Raw genomic sequence first — 24,510 nt, 5'->3', positions numbered from 1 at the left:
CCCACCTTGATTATCATACTGACTGGGCATTTCACCTCAGAAATCTGACTCCCAGCACAAATCAGTTAACCAGCTAGTGAAAATTCACATACATAGTGGGAAATCTGTTTCTGTGCTCCTCTCCTTCCCCTACAACTTCCTCCCTGCTCCTTCCAGCCAGCTACAGCCTTCCTTCCAGCAGTGGCAGTTCTGCCTTTGGCCCAGCACTGGCACTGGCCAACCGCATGAGACTCACCCCAGAATAAAATCCACCCTCGTGCCAATCCCTTGCTCCTCTTTTAGCTGTTGGTTTACCAGAGTTGCTCTTCCAGATAAAGGGCCCAACTAGGGCCAGCTGCTCTGTATATTGCACAAGTGCCTATTCCAGCACAGGGCTCCCAAGCAGCAGCAGGAGAGCCCCCTGCCTTGCCTGGAACCACAGCCGAGAGGGCACAGAGGGATCCCTTGAATAATGCCTTTAACAAATGAGCACAGGTCCTATTTAAATGCTCAGGGGTTGGATGCAGGATTTCGGCCCATTGCATTAGACAGCAACGAGCGGCAAAAGTTAGGACCCACGGGGATCCAGAGCCTCTGTTGCTTTCCAAGGATGTTTAAATCCTCCTCCAAACCTCAGGGGACTTATGATCCAGAGCCTCTAGGTAGTGGTACTGCAGTGGAGGTGACTCTGCAGCAAACTCTGATGGTCGCTATGTGAACACTTGCAACATTGTCACTGACAGCCAGGTTAATGCAACAATCACAGCTGCTAAACGCACACTGCTTTGCTGCCTTATTGGGCGAGCTGGTTTTCGGATACCTGTGAGCCTTGGAGACATGCTAAACGAATGCCAGATGAGTTCACCATGATAAGAAAACAAGCAAACACTGGGCACTTCGTCAAGCCTTGCATTTTTCCTGACCACATTCCCCATTAAGAGCTGAAGGCAGATGCTTGCCAGCAAGAGTCCAAATAAGCCATTTGGCACAATCTCTCTCAGCGAGACTGTGGGATGCTTCTGGGAGCTTCAGAAAACCTCCTTCCACAAGTTTGCTGAATCAGGGCCCAACAGAGCAAGGGGGAATGGCTCCTGCAATGCACTACTCAGCACCAGCCCCTCAGACTATATTTACACTTACAAAGGCCCTGGTCCTGAAAGCTGCTCTGTGGGGGTGTGGGACTCTTGCACCAGCTCAGAGCTCTCCTTTGTCTCATCTCCTCACCATCGCATAAGTATTGGCCCATTTTAGAATTGCTTTCCATGCCACCCCTCTTTATCCCCCATGTACCATGTCTTCATCAGGTTCTCTCATTCACAAATTGCCATTCAAACCCAGTGCCAACTGGAAGAGGACTGCCTTGGGTCTGGCCCATGGCACCAGGTATATAAGACACTGACGCTCTTTCCCAGTTGTTACAAGATGATTAGGCTTTACTTACTGGTGGTCCAGGAGCTCCTGAGAAACCAATTCCTCCGGGCGTTCCAGGATGCCCCTAAAAGACAAAGGAAGATGAAGACACATGGCGTGCATTCCCTGGAAATCTTCACCTACTTCCTTTTTCAGTGGGAAGAGCAGGGGGTGATAGAAGCTAGGGCAGCATCAGTCACTTGCCAGCTCAAGCAAGTTCTGCTAGGGTAAAAGACCCGAGGTCCAGGTTTTCAAGGGCTCAGCACCTGCAATTGGAGCCAGATTTTCAAAAGAGCTCAGACTATTGGGGACCGAGCAGGTATGAACTTCTGGCTCTTAAAGTCTTGGCCCAGGGCACCAACGGAGCTAGCGTCAGAGGCGAGACAAGAATCCAGGAGTTCCTGGCGCTCAGACCACTAGACTACACCTTTCCATCAGACAGAATGCAGCAAACAAGCAGCACTTCAGATATTGCAGCATACTAGTAGTTAAGAGTTATCTTTGCCTCATGAAACAGACCCCACATTTGCTGACCTACAGGACATGCTGCAAAGCACCACTGTTCTCTCACGCTTTCAAAGAGGGAGTGGACCGAGGTGTAAACAGAGTGGCCAGTGTGGATAATCCTGCTAAGGTGGATAGGTGGGAATGTTTATAGTTTGATATCAGTTAGTCAAATGCCCATCCCACCTCCACGCAGGCAGGAAAAAAGTGGAGCTATCCGCGTTTACCCGACAGACTGGCAGGAGCTGTAATTTCCCATGGAGATGGGGAGGCCGTTAGTCAGAGAGTGAGCGAAAGAATGCAGACTTACTCCTTACCATCGACCCCTTGACTCCTGGTGGGCCCGGTGCTCCGATTGTGCCTCGGTCACCCTAAGAAAGACAATGGCGCACAAAGCACAGCAAGAAATTTTGTTAATGAGCATTATGAGCTAATGGGTGGGACAATACTGTGGTTGAAAACTCATGAAGCATCCAGATTGTCTCAACTGCTCCTGCTGCCTTGAAGTTGCAATAGCCCGTGAATAGTGCTGAGCTTGACAGCTACTCCCTTCTGACACTGTAGCAGTGAGTGGACTGACAGTGGCCCCTGGTTTGTCAGCTGAAAATGACTGTTTAGTGCGAAGAGGCCACCAGGTTACAGCCGCTGATATCCCACAAAAAAAATTACAGTAAGAAATTCACAATTGGCCACGTGTCTGTAGCATCTCAAAGCATCATACAGCAGTTTCATCAATTCTCAGCACCCCCGAGAGGTGGGTTTTCATTATCTCCATTGAAAATATGGGGAAGTTGAGGCACAGGAAATGCAAATGACTCACTCAAGGTCCCATAATAGTCCATACCAGAGCTGGGAACAGAACCCAGAAAGGTATATCCATACCTCCCCATCTGAACTGCTAACCCTTCAGGAGTCTCACCCGCGTTGCATATTGCTGCATTTGGAGCAGCGTGGGCCTGAATGCTGTGGAGCTTTGGTGGGGATTCTGAATAGGCGTCACTATTAATGTTGACAACATGTTTGGAAATTAAGTCCAAGATTTTCAAAAGTAGATTGCAAGCGTTTTGGGGCAGGGCCCATCTTTTTGTTCATTGTTTGTACAGCACCTAGCACCAGGGGTTTCTGGTCCATGAACCACCAAAGGACAAATAATAAATAATAATGTTGGGTGCCTATGCTTTGCAGAGTCCAACTTGAGACACCTTAAAGGGGTCTTACGGTCAGAAGGGGCTGAGCCTCTGTCCTCTAAAACCAGGCTTTTTGTTTTTGTTTAAAAAAGGAGTCTCAAGACAGCACCAAAAATTGAGGACTCCAAAAATCACTAGTCATTTATGAAAATCTTGGCCTTAGAGGTTTATGCTACCACACAGAGACGTGTCACCTCCGTTCAATATATCCTTGGCTCCTCCATATCATGATAGCTGGAGATACAGAAAGTCAGGAGTCTTATAGGTGAGTTATAACTCTTTATCAATACTGCATCACTGTACTTCTGCCTGAATCTATGGTGAAGCGATGTTCGATCCACAGTTCTAACAATAGGTTTATGATTACTCCTGCCTGGATGGATTGGCAACACATGCAGTGACTATGATCCTCAATTGGTAACACACACCTAAATTCACAGTGTATGTGTGCACACTAGTGGGGTCAGGGGGATGAGAAGGAGTTACAAACATACTGCCATATAGTAGATTACACCCAAAATCTGACCTTCCTTCCAATAGTTAGACTGTATTGGGAAAACGTCTCCTGGATTCTAAATATCTATTAAACACAAATCCAAAGAGGCTCTTGTCATTAGCTGGACCTTCTGAATCAATTGATAATGGCAAGCTTTCTTTCTCAGTGTATGGAGTTTATTAAAGACCTGTTAGCTACATTGTTCTCTGACAGTAGTTTGATTCCATTTGCTTCAGCATTACATTTTGCAGCTTTCTGGATGGAGATCGCCGACACAGCTGTGTCAAATGAAAGCATACTTCCCACTTCTTTTAGTGCACAGTAACACAGTAAGCGCTAAAATGGAATGCCAGCTGGAATTATGGCCAAGGCTTTGATATGATGATAGTCACTTTTTGTTATCTGTAAATTTGCCTTGGGGGAGAAGAAAAGATCTGGTACAAATTTCAGCTGCACCGAGGATTTCCTAATGCAGATTTTCATAAGACAGCCTGAGTTTGTCCTGACACTGATGTAGCATCTTATTACAAATGCTAAATTCCATCGTGAAGGCTGGTTTTGTAATTAAGACACTCCACTCGAACTCAGCAGACCTGGGTTCAATTTCTGGCTCTTCCACAGACTCTCTGTGTAACCTTGGGCAAGTCACTTAATCCGTGCGTCCGTTCCCTTTGTATAAAATGAAGTTAGCAACATGTAATTTTCTTCCACCCTTTGTCTGCCATGTCCATTTCAACTGTAAGCTATTTTTAGGCTAGGATTGTCTCATACACTATGTGAATGTACATCATCTACCACAGTGGAGTCTCTAGGTTTTAGTGTAATATAAGCAATAAAGTTTGTCCCAAGACAACACAACAAACAGAATGATGTCCTGACACCACGACTTTGTCCCAGAGGACAAAAGTCTAAGGAGCAATCATGAAAGGGGTGAGCGTACAGTATAATGTACCATTTTATATTTGCATTAAGCTTACGGCTGGACCTCTAGCATGCTAGAGGTGTTAGCATTTTTAGAGAGTGTGCTGTGCAATAAGACGGTCTTGCTGACAACAAAGAGAACCTGAACTCTGTCTACTGTTTATACATCATCCATGTTCTATAGCTAATTAATGTAAATGGTGTTAAGACTGGCGTCTGCTTAGTTCCATATCTACAGTACTGTGCTCCCTTTGCATCGGAGATTTACTAACAAATCCTGAAGGCCTTGCTCAGGCCCAGATCCTATGGCATTCATGGGGAACTCTGCATGGGCACAGGGATATGCAATGCAGGGATCAGGTTGCAAGCTGCACTCCCATTTGCTTCTGCTTTGTCAGAGGTACAGAATGAAGGACTGGGCCTCACATTCTCAGAGATGCAGTGACATGATCAGTGATGCTGATGCACTAATGAGGTGAGCTCAACCTCTCTTTGAGTCACAGTCTTGGGAGGGGAGGCAACGTTTGCCAGAGGAAAGAGAGTTGGGAATTTTATTTATGGGCTTCTCACAAGACTATGAATGAATGCGCGAAACTCCTCTCCTGCCCGGCAATAATTCCTATGTTCAAAAAATTTGTGACTGTCCCTTTAAAGGAGGAAGGAGTGGCAGTCCCTAAAGTGAAGTAGAACATAAGTTTCTGACTGGCACAAGGCTAACTCATCACATCTTGGAATTGCAACATTCTTAATGGCATTTTGAGTTAAGAAATCTAAACTGTTAACGTTAAATAATTTCACATACTCCCTTCACTCTCCTCCCAAAATATAATAGCCAATTTGTTTGCAAACCATTCCTACCTTCTCTCCCACTATTCCAGGTTCCCCGACTGGACCGATGAAACCCATCAGACCCTGAGGAGAACAGAAGAGTGCAATTAATTTTCTGCTTTATTTCCACAGAGAGTAAACAATGTATTTGATTTTCCTTGCTAATGGAATTAGCCCAGTGTCCTTTGTATGCTGTTCAGTAGATCTTATTGGCTACTACAGAGGGTAGCGGTGCTCCCAGACATAGGAGTCCCTAATTCAACCAGCTGTTTCTGCTTTATGAGACAGTTGGAACTTTAATGCTAGCACCTACGAGAGCCACAAAACACAATACCAGGAACAAATTACTGACTCAGCCAACAGCGTTCGACAGCAAGGCCTAGTTTATGGAGGGTTTTATGTTGCTAACGTTTCCCGACTTTGCTTCTGTCAGCACAATTCTGCCAGGGATATCAGTGGGGGAAGAGCCAGCATAGACAAGACTCTGGTGGCCACCAGCATTTTAACCATCATATTGTATAGACGTGGCTCTGGGTTAGTTAGGATTAAAAAGTCAGCAGCTGCTTGGAGCCCTGTCTGACTAGTGTTGCCATTCTAGGAGCAGCATGGTTGGGATATTTATAGAGAATAAAAGCTGGAGCAGATGCAATTGGAGGGGTTAACAGAACCGTAGATTTGTCACACTAATAAGAAACCATCTTGAAAAACAAACCCAGACACAAGATCTTTGGGAATGAACATCATTTGGGATGATAAAGAAACAAACAGAACTGCTTTTAATTATGAAGAAGAAAATGGCTACAGCATAAAGGTATAAACTAAAAATTATTGAGATGCTGTTCACGTTTTCTGAGTAAAATAGACCCTCCCAACTCAGTAAAAGCTTTAGAAACACAAGGAACATTTTCTAGTGGGTTTGCTTTAAATGGAACACTCTATTTTCTCTCTCATTGCAGGGCTGTTGGAGCAGCAAACCACCTTGTCTCTCATCCTGGCAAGCTTCGATACTGTGTCTTTTTTCAGAACGCATAACTGAAGGGATTCATCTCATGTTGAACCGCCTCACAACCTGCCAATAGCTGGCATCTGTGGTGTGAATGAAAGCTACTTTCCAGCTTGTATGGTTATAGACAGAGCCTTGGCTGCTATTGAGAGGCAGTTGCTGAGCAAGTCTTGCCAGTCACTGTCTGACCATTCTAACTGAGTTCCTTGGACAGATCCCTAATGTGGTGTTAGATGCCTCTATGGAGCTTAAAATTGTTTTGTGAATTTGAGACTCTCTGATCTCTCACACCAATGCCTGGTGGTCCACAGAGCTGAAACATATGGAAAAGGAAGCCGTAGGGTGCTGGGAGAGAATTTAAAAAAATGGGGATTTCCTAAGCCAGTAAAGAGAGGAGGAACAAAAAATGAACTGGCCCATTCCGGAAATTCTGCACTTCGAGATGTGGTTCATAAAGAGAGCAGTGGACAGTCCCAATGCAGCTCGACAAGAGCTTTCTTTAGTCCTTTGTCCTCATCCCACCCGACGTGAATGAATGTCTCCATAGCACCATGTTTAGATAGGACTTTTTAGAGGTACTGATGTTCAGAGATGAGCACAAACTGCAAAGTTTGGATCAAAATTTAAAGTTCAAGATCTGGGGTTTTGGGTTGATCCATTATGAGAACAGAGGCAAGACACGCAGTTCGGATCCAGATATGAACTTCAGAAGTTCCAGGACCATCTTGACAGTATTCAGGAACATGTTAAGGAGGCAGCATGCACCAGTGAACTGAGAGCCAGGAGACCCGAGTTCTGTTCCTAGCTCTGCCACTGCCTTGTTATGCAAACCTGGGCAATAGTCACTTAACTACTCTGCTTCAGTTTCCCCAGCTAGCCCCCATATTTCCCACCTTTGTGAAGTACGGTCACATCTGAAGATGCCAAACACTATGAACATTGGAAGCATTATTAACTCAAAGGCAGGCTCCCCAAATGCTTAGGCTGGTGTTGTCACGTGAGTTTGAAGAGGGTTATTTGGGCAACACTGCCCTCTCAGGATCCATGTCAGGGTTAACTCACAGCAACACCCAGAATAAATTTCAATGTGTGTGGGGGAGGGAAGAGTCACTATTTTATTCACAAGACTTACATTTATTAGCCCGCCCCCCACCACACACACTTTACTTTTCTTTTCTTTTTTAAAACATTCTACTGGAATGTCAGGGAAAAAATCACTATGTTTTTCCACCCCTGTAAATTCCACTTTGATGGCATGGGGCATTTTCAAATCACCTGTCAATGTTTCAAACCCTTCATTCCCAGCAGAGGAAAGGCAGGTGGGCTCTGCTCCTGCAATATACCTTCTCTCAGTCCACTTTGGTGTCTGTCTCCAGCAAGTGATGGCAGATATCTACAATCTCTCACTCTTTACAGTTCAGTTTACCTTTGCTCACTGAGAGAGCATCAAGTGATACCACCCGGTTACAAATCACAGTCAGTGCAGTCGGCTTACAGGTTATGCAACTTCCACAGGAGCCAAAAGTAATCATCCTCCATGGAGTCACATCCAGGGGGAAGAAAGGGGAAAAAAGAGCCGTGCCATGTAGTAAGAAAGAAGAGCCCTTGTTATGCCTGTGTATGAGACTCAGTACTGTGGCTATTCAGAGATGTCTAACACTACAGGGGTCTCTCTACTGACTTCTGCTGATTACCCTGAATGCCTCCATGGGCTATATTCTTTTAAATGCAAGGAGAGTAGCTGCCACAGGAGGTCCTTCCTGAGGTGCAGGATGGGCCTGTATGCGAACATCTGACCTTGGATTACACTCAGTTAGGCCAATCTCTAGGCAGGGCCAGAGGTCAAACACACATGCTCTTCCCGACGTTCTCACTCACTTGGCAGGTTGGTGCAATTGTTCATCATGGTCTGAAACTGGGAGTGATGTCTCATTGAAAGTGGGTTATTAAGACGCCAGCTGGGGAAAGGTGGAGAGCATATTGGAAGCGATTAAGCTTGGAGTGAGATGCTATCTTTAGCAATTAGTCCAGCAACGACTTGCCAGGAGACTGAGACGTGATCACCTCATGACGCAAACCCAGGCCAAGCCCAAACGATGCCTACCATCCAGGACGCACAGCTACCCCCTTGGAATCAGGATGTTGCCAGCCATTCCTGCAGCTCCATGGAAGACAGGAGGAAACACAAACTGATTGTAAAAGTATAATTTTACTAGGGATGCGGGGGGTCAAGCTCAGTCACATGACTTTAGGAACTTGCATTCTCAATGATCATGATAAAGCAGGCTATGGAATGAATGCTTGTATTGTAAGCTCTTTGGATCATCTTTTTGTTCTGGGTTTGTACGGAGCTTCACACAGTGGGGCCCTGGTTTAAGACCAGGGTTCTAATGAAGGACTGCAATACAAATAAACAGATAAATAATACAACAACAAGCCACAGCTGGACTCAGAAGAAATCCTGGAACTCAAGTTTGATGTTGTTTCCAGGCTGTTGAACTAGCATCTCTCACAAGAACGAGCATTCTCTTCAGCAAGTATTTTAAAATGCTCCCAGCCATAACCTAGATCAAGGAACGTAATTGAAGGAATTCTACTGCACTAGGACGCATATCAGAAAGAAAAATCCAACACCCATACTATGAGACATAGAAAGGTGAAGCCGTGTTTATCCTAATGGCCAATTAAGAAAAAGCCTGAACTGTTCAACACAGGAACACAGTGGTGGAGAAGGTAAAGACATGACAATATCTGACCACTAGGTGGCACAGTCAATGGATCAATTCTCTTTTCAATCAGACCAAGGTACAAATACATAGTTGATAACTATTAGTTATTTTCTGACCCTGGACACAAGGCCATAAACACAAAGGCTGGTCTTCTAGCACAGGGTAGAATGACCAAGCAACTTAAATGAAAAGGCATGTAGGCTGAAAGCTACCGTAAAAGGTAAAAAGTCAAATGTTTCTCCGTTTTCTTGAAAACCTAGTGATTTCAGAGCCTCTCCCGCAGGTGAAAAGGCATATGAAATTCAGAGGCTAATTAAAGTGTGTCCCACACAACATTATAGGCACCTGCAATAAACAAAGCTATTGACACTGTTGAAAGCAAGGCCATTTTAGAATATTTCCTAAGGGTGGGTACACAGCCTTCCATGTCAAAATGGATGCCCACCATGGAACGCCAATTTACATTATGGGAAGTCTTTATGAAAAGAACTTAACAGGCTGGCAAGACTGAGAAAACTGAGGAAGCCACTAGCTGGCTCAGCTGGATGTTAAATGTGAAAAATGTGACATTTTCTGTGTCCTGGCCTCCCAATGTGAGCCATTTCAGTGCTATAGTGATGGGCTATTGGAACAGAAACTGAGCATTAACCTTGAAGAAAGAGTTCAAAGCAGAGTACGAACAACATGTCCCCATGGGATCCTATTTCTGTCACAATTTCATCATCTCAGCTACCGGGCAGTGGCGGATGCATCATCACATATATTCCAAATGCAAGCAGGCAGGAGACAAACACTTCACACTCCATTTTTTGTGGCAGAATGGGTGAAGCAATGTGGGTTGGTTCTTAGTATAGCATCTAGCTCCAGTAAGAGTTGTAGAGAGATCTCTATGGTGGTGGCATATGTTCTCATTTACAACTCAAGGGAAGACATCATTGCTTCATGTGAACCTAGTAAGAAGAGGACTGTGTGTAGCAACATAGCTAAATAGAAGAAGCAGAAGACCCAGTGGTGTAAGATGTCCCTCTGGCTTTTGCAGCCAGTGTACTATGATGAGCTAACTTTAGCTTGAGAGATACTTTTGAAAGCATACACGAACAACATAGTTGTGTCTAGGCAAAATAAAGTCCCATTGACTTCATTGGGGTATCTGAAATCAGTATGAGGGCTTGGCTCACAAAGCTCTTTGCTGGCCAAAATGTGACTGAGACACTGAACAGAACACAGGAAACAACAATACGTGCCTTAAAATATTACCAAAAGAGCCAATGATGGCAGATACTGACCAGCAAAGCCATGGGAGAAATGTAGACCTAGATTGCTGTCACTGCTACAAAATGGACCCAGTGTAAAATATTTTTCCAACCTCCCAGCAATTGCCATGAAATCAAACATAGCAGCAAACACAACTTCAAGGACCATGCGTAATAAAGCACATGAAATCCCAGCAGCAGTGGCTGCATGGATAAAGTCCCACAGTAACCAGTAAAGAATGTAAAACATTTACACTGGATGAGTTGTTCAGTATGTCCTGGCTTATCATGCAGCCCCGTTACAATTAAGCTCGTCCCCTTTGCTGCAGCTCGGCAATGAATCATACACCATTTGAAACACCCAACCAACAGCAGAGCTCAGCATGAGCACGTGCTCACAGGCACAGAGTGCCCGCCAACTGCTCCCAGCAGGAGCCAATCACTGGCCCCTGGTGTTTCACTGGTTCGTTAGAACTGAAAACAAAACAAATGGAAGCAGAAAGGAATGGAGGGTAATGTACAATAATCCCATTTAGATGAAAGAAAGGGAAAGTAAAACAGTAAATATCACTGATTTGGGAGGCCACTCTAACCCGCACTGCATGACTTGCATTGAATTTTCTGTGGTTTTAACTCTCTGCACACCAAAGCTCAGACCCCACCCTCTGCCTTTAGAATTTTTGTGCTTCACTTTGAGCACTGAACAAAAGATGTGTTTTGACATGTTGACCAAACACCTGGTCTCACAAGGAAGATTCTTGCACTGCAGTGTTTGTAGACCTGGAAGCAAAGGGCCACACAGCTCAGAAGCACTAGTTCCCCAGAGGAATGATGGTGCAGTGGTTAGGGTGCTACTCTGGGTCTCAGGAGACTTGGGATCAATTCCCTGTTCTGCTATTGACTTCCTGCTTGACCTCAGACAAGTCACTTAATCTCTCCATGCCTCAGTTCCCCCTCTGTAAAATTGGGATAGTAGCACTGCCCTGCTTCCGAAGGGGTGCTGTGAGGGTAAATACATTTTTACCCTAGCTCAGATACTCTGGTAGTGGGAGCCACGTAAATACCTTACACGGAATTTATACCTGGATGTGGGTAGCCACTGACTCTCAGAGACAATTAGATACAAGTCAGAGGCATGGGACTGATGGAGATGGGACTAAGCCAGACAGTAAAGAGCTAGGTTAGCTGTCTTGACCTCAAAGTACTCAGAAATCTTAACAATACTCAGGGAAAGCTGATAATTAGAGAGGGGTCTGCAACAGGCACAGAATCTTCACTGTTGGGTCTTCAAAGGTCAAGTGTACAGCATCACTGTACTCTCCCCATGTGACTGGTAAGTAGCTGAACATAATGTCCAACAGGATGCACTGTAACCAGATGGCAATTAGTTATTCTTTTGTTAAAGATGAGGGGAGGCACTGAGACCTTGCTGCTGGAACAGAATCTGCTCCTTGTTAAGAGCATAGGTCATGCGCAGGCTCTCCCTGCTGCTTCTGCTGACATGGCTGATCATTAGTCTTTATGGTCCCCAGCACAAGGCAGGCAGGGGGTCTTTGCCCCTGAGGCACCTTTCCCCAGTTTGTTATTCTGTCTCCTGCCGGGGGAAGGCAGGGGTCTCCTCGCCTCTGGTGTCGTCTTGGCTTGGTTTCTGCCTCTGGCATGGACACTCAGGCAGTTCCCATCCTTGGGGCCTGTTTTCACACAGTTCAGTAACGGGGAAGGCTGGTGTCTTGGCCCTTGTGGTGTCTTTGCTCACCCAGTTTCTGTCTCCACCTGCTGGCAAGGAAGGGTTAAACCGTACAGATCCAGGTTGGAGGGAGTGGGGAGCTGCGCAGCTGGAGACCTTCCAGCATCCAGAGCACAACCTCTAGTGGATGTCCTGAGTCAGTTTCTTTGCAAAGGAGATGTAAGGAGTCAGGGGCCACCCTACAGGTTTTAAAAATTCCCAGCAAATGCTCAAGTAACACTGGAAAGCTTCCCAAAACTCGCATGTTTGCTTAAACATACGGACCCGAAAGCAGAGTGCTTGAGCCTAGCGAGGAGATGTATATGTGATCTTATTTCACACCACCACGCTGGCTGCTTCCAGCCAGAGGCAGTTGCTACCGAGCGCCTAGCAGCAACTCTGAAAAGCTGCGTCGCTGACACAGAAGCTATGGGGGCCTCTCAGACAGCATCTTTGTCTGGGAGAGGCAGGAAATGGGGAAGATCAGATCTTTCATGGGCTGGAAATCTGGGGTATAGTTTTTTTCCCCCATACCACTTCCACCACCGCTCTATGAAAAATCCCCAGTATTGGCTTGCCCTGACCCAAAGCTCCAAATGATGCTATTTGGAGGGGGAAGGGAAGAAATACTCTAAGCATTGTCTAGCAAAGGTGTGCCAGGAAAGGAGGTAATTTATCACAAACCTGGTGTGACGTTTTTGTTATAATGACATAACTGGTAAGGAAACGGAATTTTTTCTAGACAGAGACTAATTGAGTAAAAATAGTACAGCCAGCTTTCAGATTCTTGTACTGGCTTCAGTATCAGCAGAGGCCAGCTGTGTTTTCTTTTCACTGAATGGGGCCTATAGTTTTTATTCAGAGTCATCCTTGAGGGACTTAAGGAATAATAATCATGATCCTCTGTCCTTCTGCACTACCTTCCAGCTGAGGATCTCAAAGCACTTTCTAAATATTCATTATTATTTGCAATACAATAGCACCTAGAGTTCTCAATAGATATCAGAGCCCAGCACATGTAGAACTAGAGCTCTGCAAATCCACGGATATCTGTTTTGTATCCGCAACCCATTTTTGCAGATCGGATGCAGATACAAATTTTGGGTCCGCGCAGAGCTCTAGGTAACTGGGTTCAAAAAAAGAATGAGAAGTTCATGGAGGATAGGTTCGCCAATGGCTATTAGCCAAGGTGATCAGGGGCACAATCCCGTGCTCTGGGTGTCCCTGAGCCAGAACAGGATGACAGGGGATAGATCACTCAATAATTGCCCTTTTTGGTTCATTTCCTCTGTAGCCTCTGGCACTGGCCATTGTCTGAAGATAAGATACTGGGCTGGATGGGCCATTGGCCTGACCCAGTATGGCTGCTCTTATGTGCTAGAAGCTGTACAGAGTAAGAACTGAGAGCAAGAGATTGTCCCTGCCCCAAACAGCTTACACTCTAAATTGATTACATGTCTTACTGCCACCTGCAGTGGGGGTTACCCTTCTCATCCTGCAGGGGTGAAACTGAGGCACAGAGAGTTAAAGGGAGTTGCCCAAGTTCACACAGCTGGTTGGCAGCAGAGCAAGAATGAACCCAGGTCACTTGACTTCCAGCCCTGTGTTTTATTTGATAAGATCAACCTTTCCTATTTAAATTGCCTGCTAATACAATTCAGCATTTTGTGTTCCCGTAGGTTCTTCCTTTAGTTTAGTGAAACTTACAGAGAATGGAGAAGTTTGTGCACTGAGCGGATTTTGTTTTATTGTTTATTATTTCCACCTCCCCATAAGCCCCATTTAATTGTTTAAAAACAAACAAATGAGTGATCTTGTTGAAAGAAACCGAAAATGACACTATCCTAAGCACCTCTGCTTCTTCTTTGTGGACCAAATATTTATTATTTCAAACATTAATAAATAAACAGATCACGCTTCCAGGAAGTGGTGAGCATTCTCTACTTTCATTGAAACCAATGCGGGTTGCGGAGTGATCAAATTACTCTGTATTGAGCCCCGAGTCTGAAGAAAATTCTGTAAAGTCCATTTGGTGTGAGCTGCAAGAGGTGGTAATATTAACGATACATCAGTGGAGCTCAAAGTATTTTACAAAGGAAGTCAGTATCATCATCCCCATTTTTACAGATGGGAAAACTGAGGCACAGAGAGGGGAAGTGTCTTGCCCAGGGCCAGTGGCAGAACTGGAAATAGAACCCAGGTCTCATGAGTCTCTGTCCAGTGCTCTGTCCAATACACCTCCATGTCTCCCAGCATTGTTTGTTTCCACTGTTTTTATAATCTACTTGAAAATGTCTTTGAAAAGAAGCCATTGAAACGTATTTGGACTCAGTTTGTGCTATGCAAAGTTTGCTGAGATATATAAATCCCTTAATCTGCCATAAAAAATTAAGACACTAACAGGGAACTTTAGCCTCTGGATATAGGGCTGGTATCTGTGTGCCCTAAACGTGCCCCAGATGCCCCGAAAACGAAGGGAATACAGTAGCTGCAAGCTTTGCGGCCAGAGGCCAGCTCAGAGTTTAAGGTAAACAGTCTTGAGACATTATATCCCTGAAGTAGCAACAAGAACAGCAGGAGGCTGACTGATGTCCCCAGTTTTGCAAGGGCCTGGTGGTTATACTGTGTTAGTTCGATAGCGTTGCAGGCGTGCATGGTGCTTTACGGAGAACTAACTAACCTTTTCAGTGGAGCTTGCAATCTAGCCAAACCCCTGAGAAAGTCTTGCTAGCACTGATAATTGCCCCTCGTGACACTGGCTTTTGAACATGCTTGGTCAGAGAGCTATGAGACAAATGACCTCCAGCTGTTGGATACATGAGAACAAAGATCCAGGGAGGCTGAAAAACAAAAAACAAACAAACCAAAGACCTTGACTGACAAGCAACGAAAAGCTGGCTGCCAGGAGAAGTTGCACGTCCCTCTGCCAATGGCTGGTCAGCCTCTCAGTTGCTCTGGCCAAATCAGACGAGTCCAGCTCGATGTGGTCATGTGGGAATGAGAAGAATGTGTCGGAGGCTCTGTGGCTGCAATTTCAGGGCTGGTCGTGGATAGGTAGGTTGGTTTCGATCACACAAAGATGGGGAACATTTGTTTCATTTCCCCTGAACCCTGTGGTTTCCCTGAAGCCTATGGAGATGATGCATCTTCCTATGTTTCCTAGTCAGCACATTCTCTTCTATGGTGCAATGAAGCAGTGCTCATCACTGTTCTCTTGTTGCCAAAAGCATGAACCTGCAAGATGCTGAGTGACCCCTGCTTCCAGTGAATCCAGAAGGATTCGAGGAAGCGCAGCACCTCACGGATGGGGTCAGTACAATAATGGACCAGGCAGGCAGTGAGAGGGTGTTGACCATGTAAAGACTCAAGAAACTGATGATTATTTCTACCAAGTTTGCACCGGGGAATAGCCTTAGCATCTGATTTGTATCTCCTATTGGGTCTCAGGTGCCTCAGGGCAGGAACCCATTATTTTGTACAAACTGTCCGCAGGGTGCCATGTGCACCTATAAATACCACTGACAACTTCTGGACATTTGAGAGCCACCCACTGGGTCACCAGTGCTCTGAGGCTGAGCTAACTGGATCTGGGCTTAGTGATGAAAGAAACCACTTTGTTGGGAACGAATGATTTTGCAAGAAAAGTAGGAATAAGGAGAGGCCCTTGAGGATGAAAAGAATACAGGGGCAAGGAGGGCAACCATTTTCTGCGACACACACACACACACACACACACCCCCCATACTATTTCATATATTATAAAATCCCAGTGTTTACAAAACACCTGATCTTCAGCGAACAGGTCAAGATTCTGCCCCACTACCAGGGCTGCATGAGGAAATGGGTACATGCGAGACACTCAAATGGACAAAGAAAATAAGGAGTTTACCTGATCACCAACTTTTCCTGTCCGCCCTGGATGTCCTGGCTCACCCTGCATTGAGATGGAGAGAGGTATCACAGAAGGCTAACTCAGTGCTGCTTTGTCAAAGGTCTTTCTCCAAAAGGGTTAAACTCCTGGTGCCTCAACTGCAGCACAACAGGGTTAGTGACAGGCGTCACTAAATGTTTTGGGTGAGCAGTGCTGGGTCTCAAATACTGAGAGTTCCAGCACTAACAAGCCTTGTGCTATGACACTGCACCAAACTGGTGCCTCAGCCCACTTTTTAATGAGATCAAGCCTTCAAAATAGGTACTGCCAAGCTGTCTACGTTTTCCAAGAGCCTGTTAATTTGGAACGAAGAGTCAGAGTCTGTGCTAACATGACAGATGCACTTCTGTGGCCAGATTTTCAAGAGAGCTCAGCTCCCATTTGAGCACCAAAATAAGGAACCAGATTTCTAAAAGCTCAGTATGTTGGGTGCAGAATTCTTTGGAAAACTTCAGGATCAATCGTGGGTGCAGTGCACTTGAAAATCCAGCCTCTGGTGGTGACTTTGATTACTTACTGTGATCACCATTAAAAAGTCAACTTCTTACAATCGTTCAGAAAGCGTGGCCGGAGGATGGAGAGAAAAGCACAGGGATGTACATAAGCCCAGACTGACCAGGGAGAAGGATGGGCTGTGGAAGAGTTGGTCCAGGGAAGTGTCTGAGTAACTCAGGACAGGCTGTCTAAAAGACAGTCACTGCTAACCTGGTGTTGTCTCTGGGTCACAGCAGCTGCATTTTCTCAGTCAGCAGATAATGTGACTCCAGATGTGCTGCCAGAACAGATTTTTGTTATTTACTTGTTTAAAGAGCTGACTTTTTTTTTTTTGCTGGGGGTGGGGGTATTGTGAAGCGCAGGCTGCTCTTGGAATAGCTCCTCCTGCTGCCAGTGAAACAGCAGAGATAGGAATGGTTAGCATGGTTTCAGAACAAAAAACGGAGAGGCAATGGAAAAACAATTAAACAGTTTAATATCAAAAGAGAAACACACTTGTTTATAATAAAGCGTGTGGTTTAAAAATGCACAGTCATTCTTCCACAGAAACCAAGCTGAGGCCGAGTTTCCAGAAGCCGAAGACAAAGAAATGCAGAGAGAAGAGCAAATCCTCACTGCCCGGTTTCATTTCTATGATGGAAACTGGAAGCTTGACACATGTTAAATGTGAGGGGGTCTTGAAGTTTCACTCCAGTCTTGAATTCCTCTTCCTCCTGGCTCCCACCCCAACCCATCAGCTCTCTGGTATGAACACCCCTCCCGCCTTACCTTTGGACCATCAGGGCCAGGTTTTCCAGGAAATCCCTTCCTGCCAGGTCGACCCTGAAACGTACAAAGGATGATGAATATAAAAGGCTCAATATTGTCTTTGCTCCCAACTGTTGCAGCTGCCCTTGATCACAGCAGCCACAGCCTGCGTGACCTGATGCAACTTACAAATAGAGCTGGGTGATGTTTTTTTGGCAAATAATAAATTCACTGAAAAATGCATTTTAGGGAGCACTGAAACGGTCTATGAATTTGGGTCAGAGTCAGTGAATAGTTTCCACTGACAAAAAAGCGCCCAAAACCAAAATTTCAAAAATGGCATTTCGAATAGTCATTCAAAATGTTTGACCCGAATGAAGGGTTTGGTTTTTTTGCTTTTTCATTTCACAGAGCAAAAAAAAGCAAACAAAAAATCAGTTTTGGTTAGAAACAAACCTGGATTTTTCAGTTCAGAGGCCGAACTGAAAAATCAATGATTTGCTCAGCTCTGCTTACAAAGTAGAGTCTCCAAAAGAATCCAGCTTACAACACCCCAAGGCAGCCCTTCTAGGCACCAGGGCACAATGCCTTGGCCCTGGGTCTGATCTCTGGATGACCTGGATCCCAGCTCTAGATAGAAACTGCATATGTAAGGAAGTCTCTGCTCCACCATTAGGCAAATTTCATCTCTTCAGCATCACACCAGAAGTGCAGCATGGGTGTTGTAAGAAATGAATGGAAGGACTTTATTGCTGCCCTTTTAATGCTGGGTAATTATACATTGCTTTCATCTGGCATCCTAACACTCCCAGCAGCCATCTGTGCCTAGTGCCAGCTCAGGCTCCAGCATCCTGAGCCCCTAAAGGGAGCATCTCCTAGTGCCAGTATGAGCTTTGTCACAGCAGCATCCCACAGAAACTAGCTGGGATTTGGGAGCATGAACTTCCTGGCAACAATATCCCACTGGTACCAGCTAGAATTCAGCCAATAGGAGCTTTCTTGCAGCAGTGTTGCATCACTGCTGGCCAGCACAGAGCAGTGCGAACTGTTGACTCTGTGCGTGAGTATATGTTCCCCGTGCTTATCACCCATCAAAGCAGGAATACACCCCCAAACCAAAGGTCCAGTGAAAACTTACTCCCTGCCTGGGAAAGCTGCTTTAGTTTCTGCCCTAGCTGCTGGGACTGGAATGGATTTATAGCATCAAATCCAAGGAATCACTCTGCTCTTTGGTAGCAGCCAATACCTGGTTTTATAGAGAGCAGTGAAAATCCCTGTATCAACGCATGTGCTCAATAGCAGTAAGTTGTATGTGGGATAAGACATTCCTTTCCTTATCTGTATAGCAATTAGATTACACCCAGAGGGTAAGATCTGGTTACCATTATATCACGATCCTGCAAATATTCTCAGAGGTCATAAAATCCTGCAGTGGTGAGTTCCAAAGATATGACCATATTCCTTTTGTTTATCCCAAATATACTGCCCTGTTGTTTTGATTGAGGGTCCCCTACTTTCACATTATGGGGCAGACAAAAGGACTTTTTAAGTCTACTGTCCATATCCTTGTATTTCTCAATCCATCCTTTTTCTTGCTCTTCTCCTTTAAAAACAAATACAGCATTCAAATGAGACCAGGGACATATTTTTGAATCGTGGAAGCCAACACGGGGATGAATTATGGAGCTAGGTCCAAGTCACACAGTTTGCACTTGGATCTGAACTATCCCAAAGTTAGAGGGTGTTTATATGGGGCTTTAACGTAGCCCTACCTTTAGCTGAATATTAAGACATTATATAGCCCCCATCCAATGCCCAGTGGGAGTCTTTCCATTGATTTTACATGGATGTTGGATCAATCCCTTGTTGCACATAGACAATACAATGCTTGCCAGCAGGACTGTTCTTTGACTGAAACAGAGGGTTCAAATCTTTCATTTTTATTTCCAACCTCAAATGCCTGGTGAGGTGTATAGAGCTACTTAGTAACTGAGCAGGCCACTTAAGAGCAGTGAAACCTACCTCTGGACCAGGGGACCCTGGTGGCCCTATGGGTCCTTCATCTCCCTGAAGGGGAAAAAAATGAAACTAGTAAGAAAATCTTATAGGTCTCTTGGGTTCCAGAAATGCTATGAAAGTAAACAGCTTGTAATGCCATCAGCATTTAAATACACAATCCTCATGCTTATGCAATAGCTGTCTTGTCATAACATTTTAACAGTTCCATCCCATCAGACTAGAAAGGAAGATTATCAGAGCACTTCTTTCTGGGAGACCTCATCACCATTGTGATACCCCATCCCATTTCAATGCAGCCAGATATGTCTGTGGAGCCATCCCAGTGCCAGAGGAATAAACCTAAAGGCAAATCCTGCCTGTGGACGCCCACCAGAAATTCCCAGAGAAGTTATGGCAATTGCATGTGCTTACCAAAGGGAAGAATTTGGCCCACGAGATACTGTACTTGATCGTGGGCATCTGATTAACTTGGTTTGGCCAAGGATGCAAACCCTGGAGAGCTTGCTCTTTTTCTCCCAGGTGCAAGGTTTCTCACAGACTTTCACACATATCAAACTGGCTAATATACTGAGGTTTTTCCCTCACTTTCACACAAGACACTAGATTGGCTCCACTATTGAAATTTCCCAAAGGCTTAGATGACAATTGGACTAGGCCCTGCATCTGGGTTCCTTGTCAGTTTGTGTTTAGTCTGGATCAGATTTAAAGTTTCTAGGAGACCTTCAATTAAGCCACATGATGGTGATCTCAAGTGTCTAGACTAAACCCACAATAGAAAGAGAAACTGAAAGTGCTCTTAGACCACCCATTGCTCTAGTGGTTTTGAGTTAGACCATTAGAATGATTAATAGAAGCCACGTGGTCAATGGGACTGAACATGGGATTGGAAGTCAAGGATATCTGATTTTGACACTGATTCACTGTGTGACCTGGGGTGAGCCACTTAATCTATGTCCTGGTTTCCCCATCTGCAAATTGGATAGAATACTCTCCTATCTCACAGGTGGGGTGGGGGTCATGCAGATGAATTAGTTAATGCTTGTAAAAGCTCTTTTAAAATGACAAGCGCTAAATAAGGCTAAGAATTATTATTGCTATTATACAATGCTTTCAGTTCATGCACTGAATTTGGATTATTTGCAGAGGGCTACAAATGTAGATGGCTCTTGAAAGACAAAAGACAATGAGCTTGATTTTCCACTCAGGCTGATGTAAATCAAGAGAGACTACAGTGAAGTCACTGGAGTGACACTGGTGTAGAGCTGTTGTGAGCAAGAGGAGAACGAGGCTCACTGTCTCTGCTAAAGTGTTTCAAATTCAAGGGTCACCCCCGTAGTGAGGGGCAGAATTAAGCCCTGAATGAAGGCACAACTCTATGAGTGGAGGCAGCAGACCTGGGTTTATGCAGCAATAAGGTCATGTGCACACACTGGAGAATAGTGGGTACATCCTGTTCATTATTTATTTTAGAAGACAATGTTACTCTGTGGGGAAGACCAGAGTTTGTAGGCCTCACATTAGAAAATGCACTTTAAGGCAATGCATGCAGGAACACAGAACAGAGGCACCTTGGACTGTGGGCCAGGAAAGGAGGATTTTCAGGCATACGGGCCTGAGTGGAAAACGGCACCAAGATGAGGGGTAGAAAAAGGAAGCTAATGGGGTGGCTAGGCCTCTGCTGACGCCAGCAGCAGTTGAATGCAGGGGTTGAGAGGAGCACGTAGCCCTGAGCGCTAACCCCAGTGGGTCTGTGATGTTGCAGGTTTCTGACTGGTGACTGAGACAAAGTATTTGCGCCCAGGTGCAGATGGAGCACACGGTTGGAACCCTGGGCCCCATTTAGGCGAAAGATTAACGTGATTGGAAAGGGAAAGTTTTCTTGGACAAGAACTGCATTTGGCCTTGAAAGCCACATGGACACTTACCTCTTGGCCAGGCTGTCCCCTCGGCCCAGGTAAACCTCGTGCTCCGGGCTTCCCCTGCAATGGATCCAAAAGGAAAGATTCTCAGAAAATAGAAGCATAAGCTCTGAGGGTCCATTAAAGTGAGACGGATCTCTTTCCGACACACATTGCCATGGGACAGGATCCAATGTCAATTTTGTTTCAGAAAAAAAAAAGAAAAATCCCACTCTTGGAGGGACCTCAATCCAAACAGACCAAACCCAAGTCTCAGCCAGAACAATCTCCAGGAATCTCCAGGGCTTTTTCCCCCCACCCCCTTCCCACATCTGTGTTTTCATTGGCTGTTTCCAACTCAGCACAAGGCTTCTATCTGAGAGCCGCTCACCTTCGGGCCTTCGGGGCCATTTTGTCCTGGTGGGCCAATATCCCCTGGAAAGCCCTAGAGAGAATCAGAAATGGTTGGTGTTACATTAGAGAGCTTTCTGGAAAGGCTTCCTGTGCTCTTCTAAAGATTTAACTTGATACTTTGTGTTGTGACATTTATTATTTGCTGGCACTGTGCACATACAGGCCACTGTGGGGCATCCGCAGTGACTGAAGCAGCTTTCAAATAACCAGATGAAATCCAGTATGTGGTAGACAGTAACAGTAGAAAAGAGATCTAGGTTATTGGTTTAAGTAAGAACAAGGCACACCTTCCATCAACAGCCCCTTTTTGGTCCATCTCCTTCCAAAATTCATTGTTGTAAGGGCCTCCCTGTCATCACATATTTAAAAATGGCATTTTGGTTTTTAATTCATCTTTATCAGGCAGTATATAATCTCATTTCTCAGAGAAATAAAACACCGGCCTGAATGACAAAGGGAAGCAGCCTAGGAATTAGAAAAGGTGCTGACATTCTCATTAGCTGCTGTCTTTAACCAAACAGTGACCCCCTTTCCACCCACAGCCCATTCACTGAAGAAACAAAGGAATCCACAGTCATTTCCAATAGAAACAAAGAACAAGAATTACTAAGCGATACCACTTGACAGAGAGCCATTCCAGGCCCAGCAAAATACCAGAACGCTGATGAAAGGAAAACAGTCTATCAGCCAGCACTGCAAGTGGCTCTCAGGCTCATGACGAACATTTTCTAATTATTAATAAGGGTGTGAATCACAACATGCTGCAGAGAAATTGATCTTGTACTTGAAGGCATCGCAATGTGGTTTTGGGCGAGGACAATGGAGTTGTCTTCTAACATGAAGAGTACTTGGTTAAAAAGATTCCCAGGTTACCCACGACAGAGGCTAGAAGGATAAACAGGGAAGAACTGAGACTCACTATAGGACAACGATGAACCTGCTGAGCTGAAAACCCACTGCTGTTCTCCTCACCATGACTGACGTATGATCTTCCAAAGTGGAAGAGTGGGCCCCCAGTCCTCTCCCCTGACCAATAAGGAACCTTTCTGACAGGGTTTGGCTCAGGAAAGGAGCTCCTTCCCCAGGAAGGGGGCAGCAAAAAAAAACAGGCTGGAGAGCTGCCTGGTGAGCAGGAGGCCAAGTGACCAAGACAGCTTTGGGACATTGCTTGGACAGGCAAGGGATGCCATGATGGTTATATCTATTGCTCCACAGGAAAGGAGAGAAGGCTGGGCGAGCTGGGTTCTGCCATTGACTTTTCATGTGTCCTTGGGCAACTCGCTTCACCTTTCTAGGCTTCAGATCCCCTATTTGAAAAATGGGGATGATACCGCCTTTCTTAGTGTGCTTCAAACCCTATGGAGGAAAAGGCGCTAAGCATTATTAGCAATTTAAGTGATTGTAGGAAACTTCTCTTTTAAGTGAACGTGATGCTGCAGAAGGGGTCAAAACAAAAAAATTGAGGGAGATAATTGTCTAAAACAGTCTTTCAGCCAGGCCGAACATCCTATTACCAGAGTCTTTGAGGGCACATCCTCAGAACGAGGAGAGAACAGACTACAACAAGTGGGGCCTTGGTATCACACTGAGGTAGAGAGAGGGTTGGGACTGGTGGCCCAAAAGGACTCCATCCTCTTGGTCTCACTGTACATCACTGCAGCTGGGTTGGAATGTGGGAGAGGCTTACTGCATAGCATGGAGTTATGACTGGAAACCCCCAGAGATTGCATGGAGTGGGGAGGGAGGGTACCGTCTGAAGGTAAACCACAGAGGAGGGGTCCTTATGCAAACTGACCACCTGTCAGTGCAGCACAACAGCAATGAGTTCAACAGGAATTTGCCTGTCCTTTGCTAGCAAAGACTTCAACCCTGCATCCACATGGAGCATTACTGGTTGAGTCAGGAGCAAATAATTCCACCGAATCTATAGATGGGTCCACCTGAAGAGTGGTTTCCAAGACTGGCAGGGAAGTGAGTATCTAAATGATTCCTAAATTAAAACCCAAGCTGGTGTTCAAAGGAGGCGGAATCTCAGCAGCGAAGTAGCCTGCAGCTGTCAAATGGCTGTTTCTCATTTCCCTTTGCAGTGAGGATTGCTTGGGAGGTGGGGGAATTATGAAGGTTTGCCAATGAAGACAGGCAGCAAAATTAACAAATAAAGGAATGATCAGAGCTGAAGGCACATACCTCAGGGCCGGGTGGTCCTGGAAACCCAACTGGACCTTTGTCACCAGCCTTTCCCTGCAAAATCAGAAAACAAGGGTGAATGTGAGACAGCTGCTGAGGTTCCTGTTTAGAATAACATCCACCCTGCTGAGCTCTCTTTCCAGCTGGGCACTGAACTCTTTAGAGGCAAGATTAGGAAACAGAAGATGGTTAAAGGCATTACTTACAGGGGGACCTGGCTTCCCTCGGGCTCCTGGTATCCCAGGAAAGCCCTGACTGCCCTGGGAAACAGAGAAACAATTTTTCAGTAAATAGAATTAAACAGATGCAAAATAACCACTGTAAAGCCCCCACCCCATGCTTCTGCAACAGCGAGAGAATCTTTTCTTCCTGACAACTCCAGTCATATCCAGTGCTTTGGGGGGTGGGTGACCACACCATGGAAGGACACAGTAGAACAGATTAAACCTGCCAAGCATAAGCTTTTCTCTTTTCACTTTGTGCATTCATACACCCGGATGTGGGGAGGGACCTCAGCATGTGTAAGGGGAGGAGAAAGGAGTCCTCTGTGCTGCCTCATAGGGCTGCATGGTATTGTCACCAACACAAGGCTGGGGAAGACTTTCCTGAAGGTTCAAAAAGGAGAGGACTTTAAGAGTCACTCATTTCAAGAAGACTGAGTTCTAGAAGGACACCTATACTTAACGTTGCTGTACACTTACATTTCTCCAACATCCTCTTCTTTCTCGCTCTCATAGGGTCTTAAGGCCAGCTGTTGAAAGTCCTTTGATTGGTGGTTTCCCC

General features: G+C 45.4%; 1 protein-coding gene across 6 annotated transcripts in view; it reads right to left on the bottom strand.

Annotated features, from left to right (window-relative positions):
* LOC102932197 (collagen alpha-1(XXVII) chain B) overlaps window positions 1-24,510 on the bottom strand; it is a 299,945-nt gene that overhangs the window by 86,346 nt on the left and 189,089 nt on the right. For all 6 annotated transcript variants that reach the window (XR_006286160.1, XM_043530414.1, XM_043530416.1 and 3 more), the window contains 10 exons: window positions 23,934-23,987; window positions 23,728-23,781; window positions 21,518-21,571; window positions 21,154-21,207; window positions 19,232-19,276; window positions 17,231-17,284; window positions 15,926-15,970; window positions 5,356-5,409; window positions 2,211-2,264; window positions 1,421-1,474 (listed from right to left, as the gene is read on the bottom strand). Coding sequence is in view for 5 of the 6 variants with exons in the window: in XM_043530414.1 (XP_043386349.1) it covers window positions 1,421-1,474; window positions 2,211-2,264; window positions 5,356-5,409; window positions 15,926-15,970; window positions 17,231-17,284; window positions 19,232-19,276; window positions 21,154-21,207; window positions 21,518-21,571; window positions 23,728-23,781; window positions 23,934-23,987 (522 nt within the window). In the remaining variant the exon portion in view is untranslated. The remainder of the gene's footprint in view (window positions 1-1,420; window positions 1,475-2,210; window positions 2,265-5,355; window positions 5,410-15,925; window positions 15,971-17,230; window positions 17,285-19,231; window positions 19,277-21,153; window positions 21,208-21,517; window positions 21,572-23,727; window positions 23,782-23,933; window positions 23,988-24,510) is intronic.

This window comes from Chelonia mydas, chromosome 16 (genome assembly GCF_015237465.2).
Source record: "Chelonia mydas isolate rCheMyd1 chromosome 16, rCheMyd1.pri.v2, whole genome shotgun sequence".
Taxonomy (NCBI): Eukaryota; Metazoa; Chordata; order Testudines; family Cheloniidae; genus Chelonia; species Chelonia mydas.
Note: the sequence above shows the minus strand (reverse complement) of the source record. Positions and strands in the feature narration are given on the sequence as shown.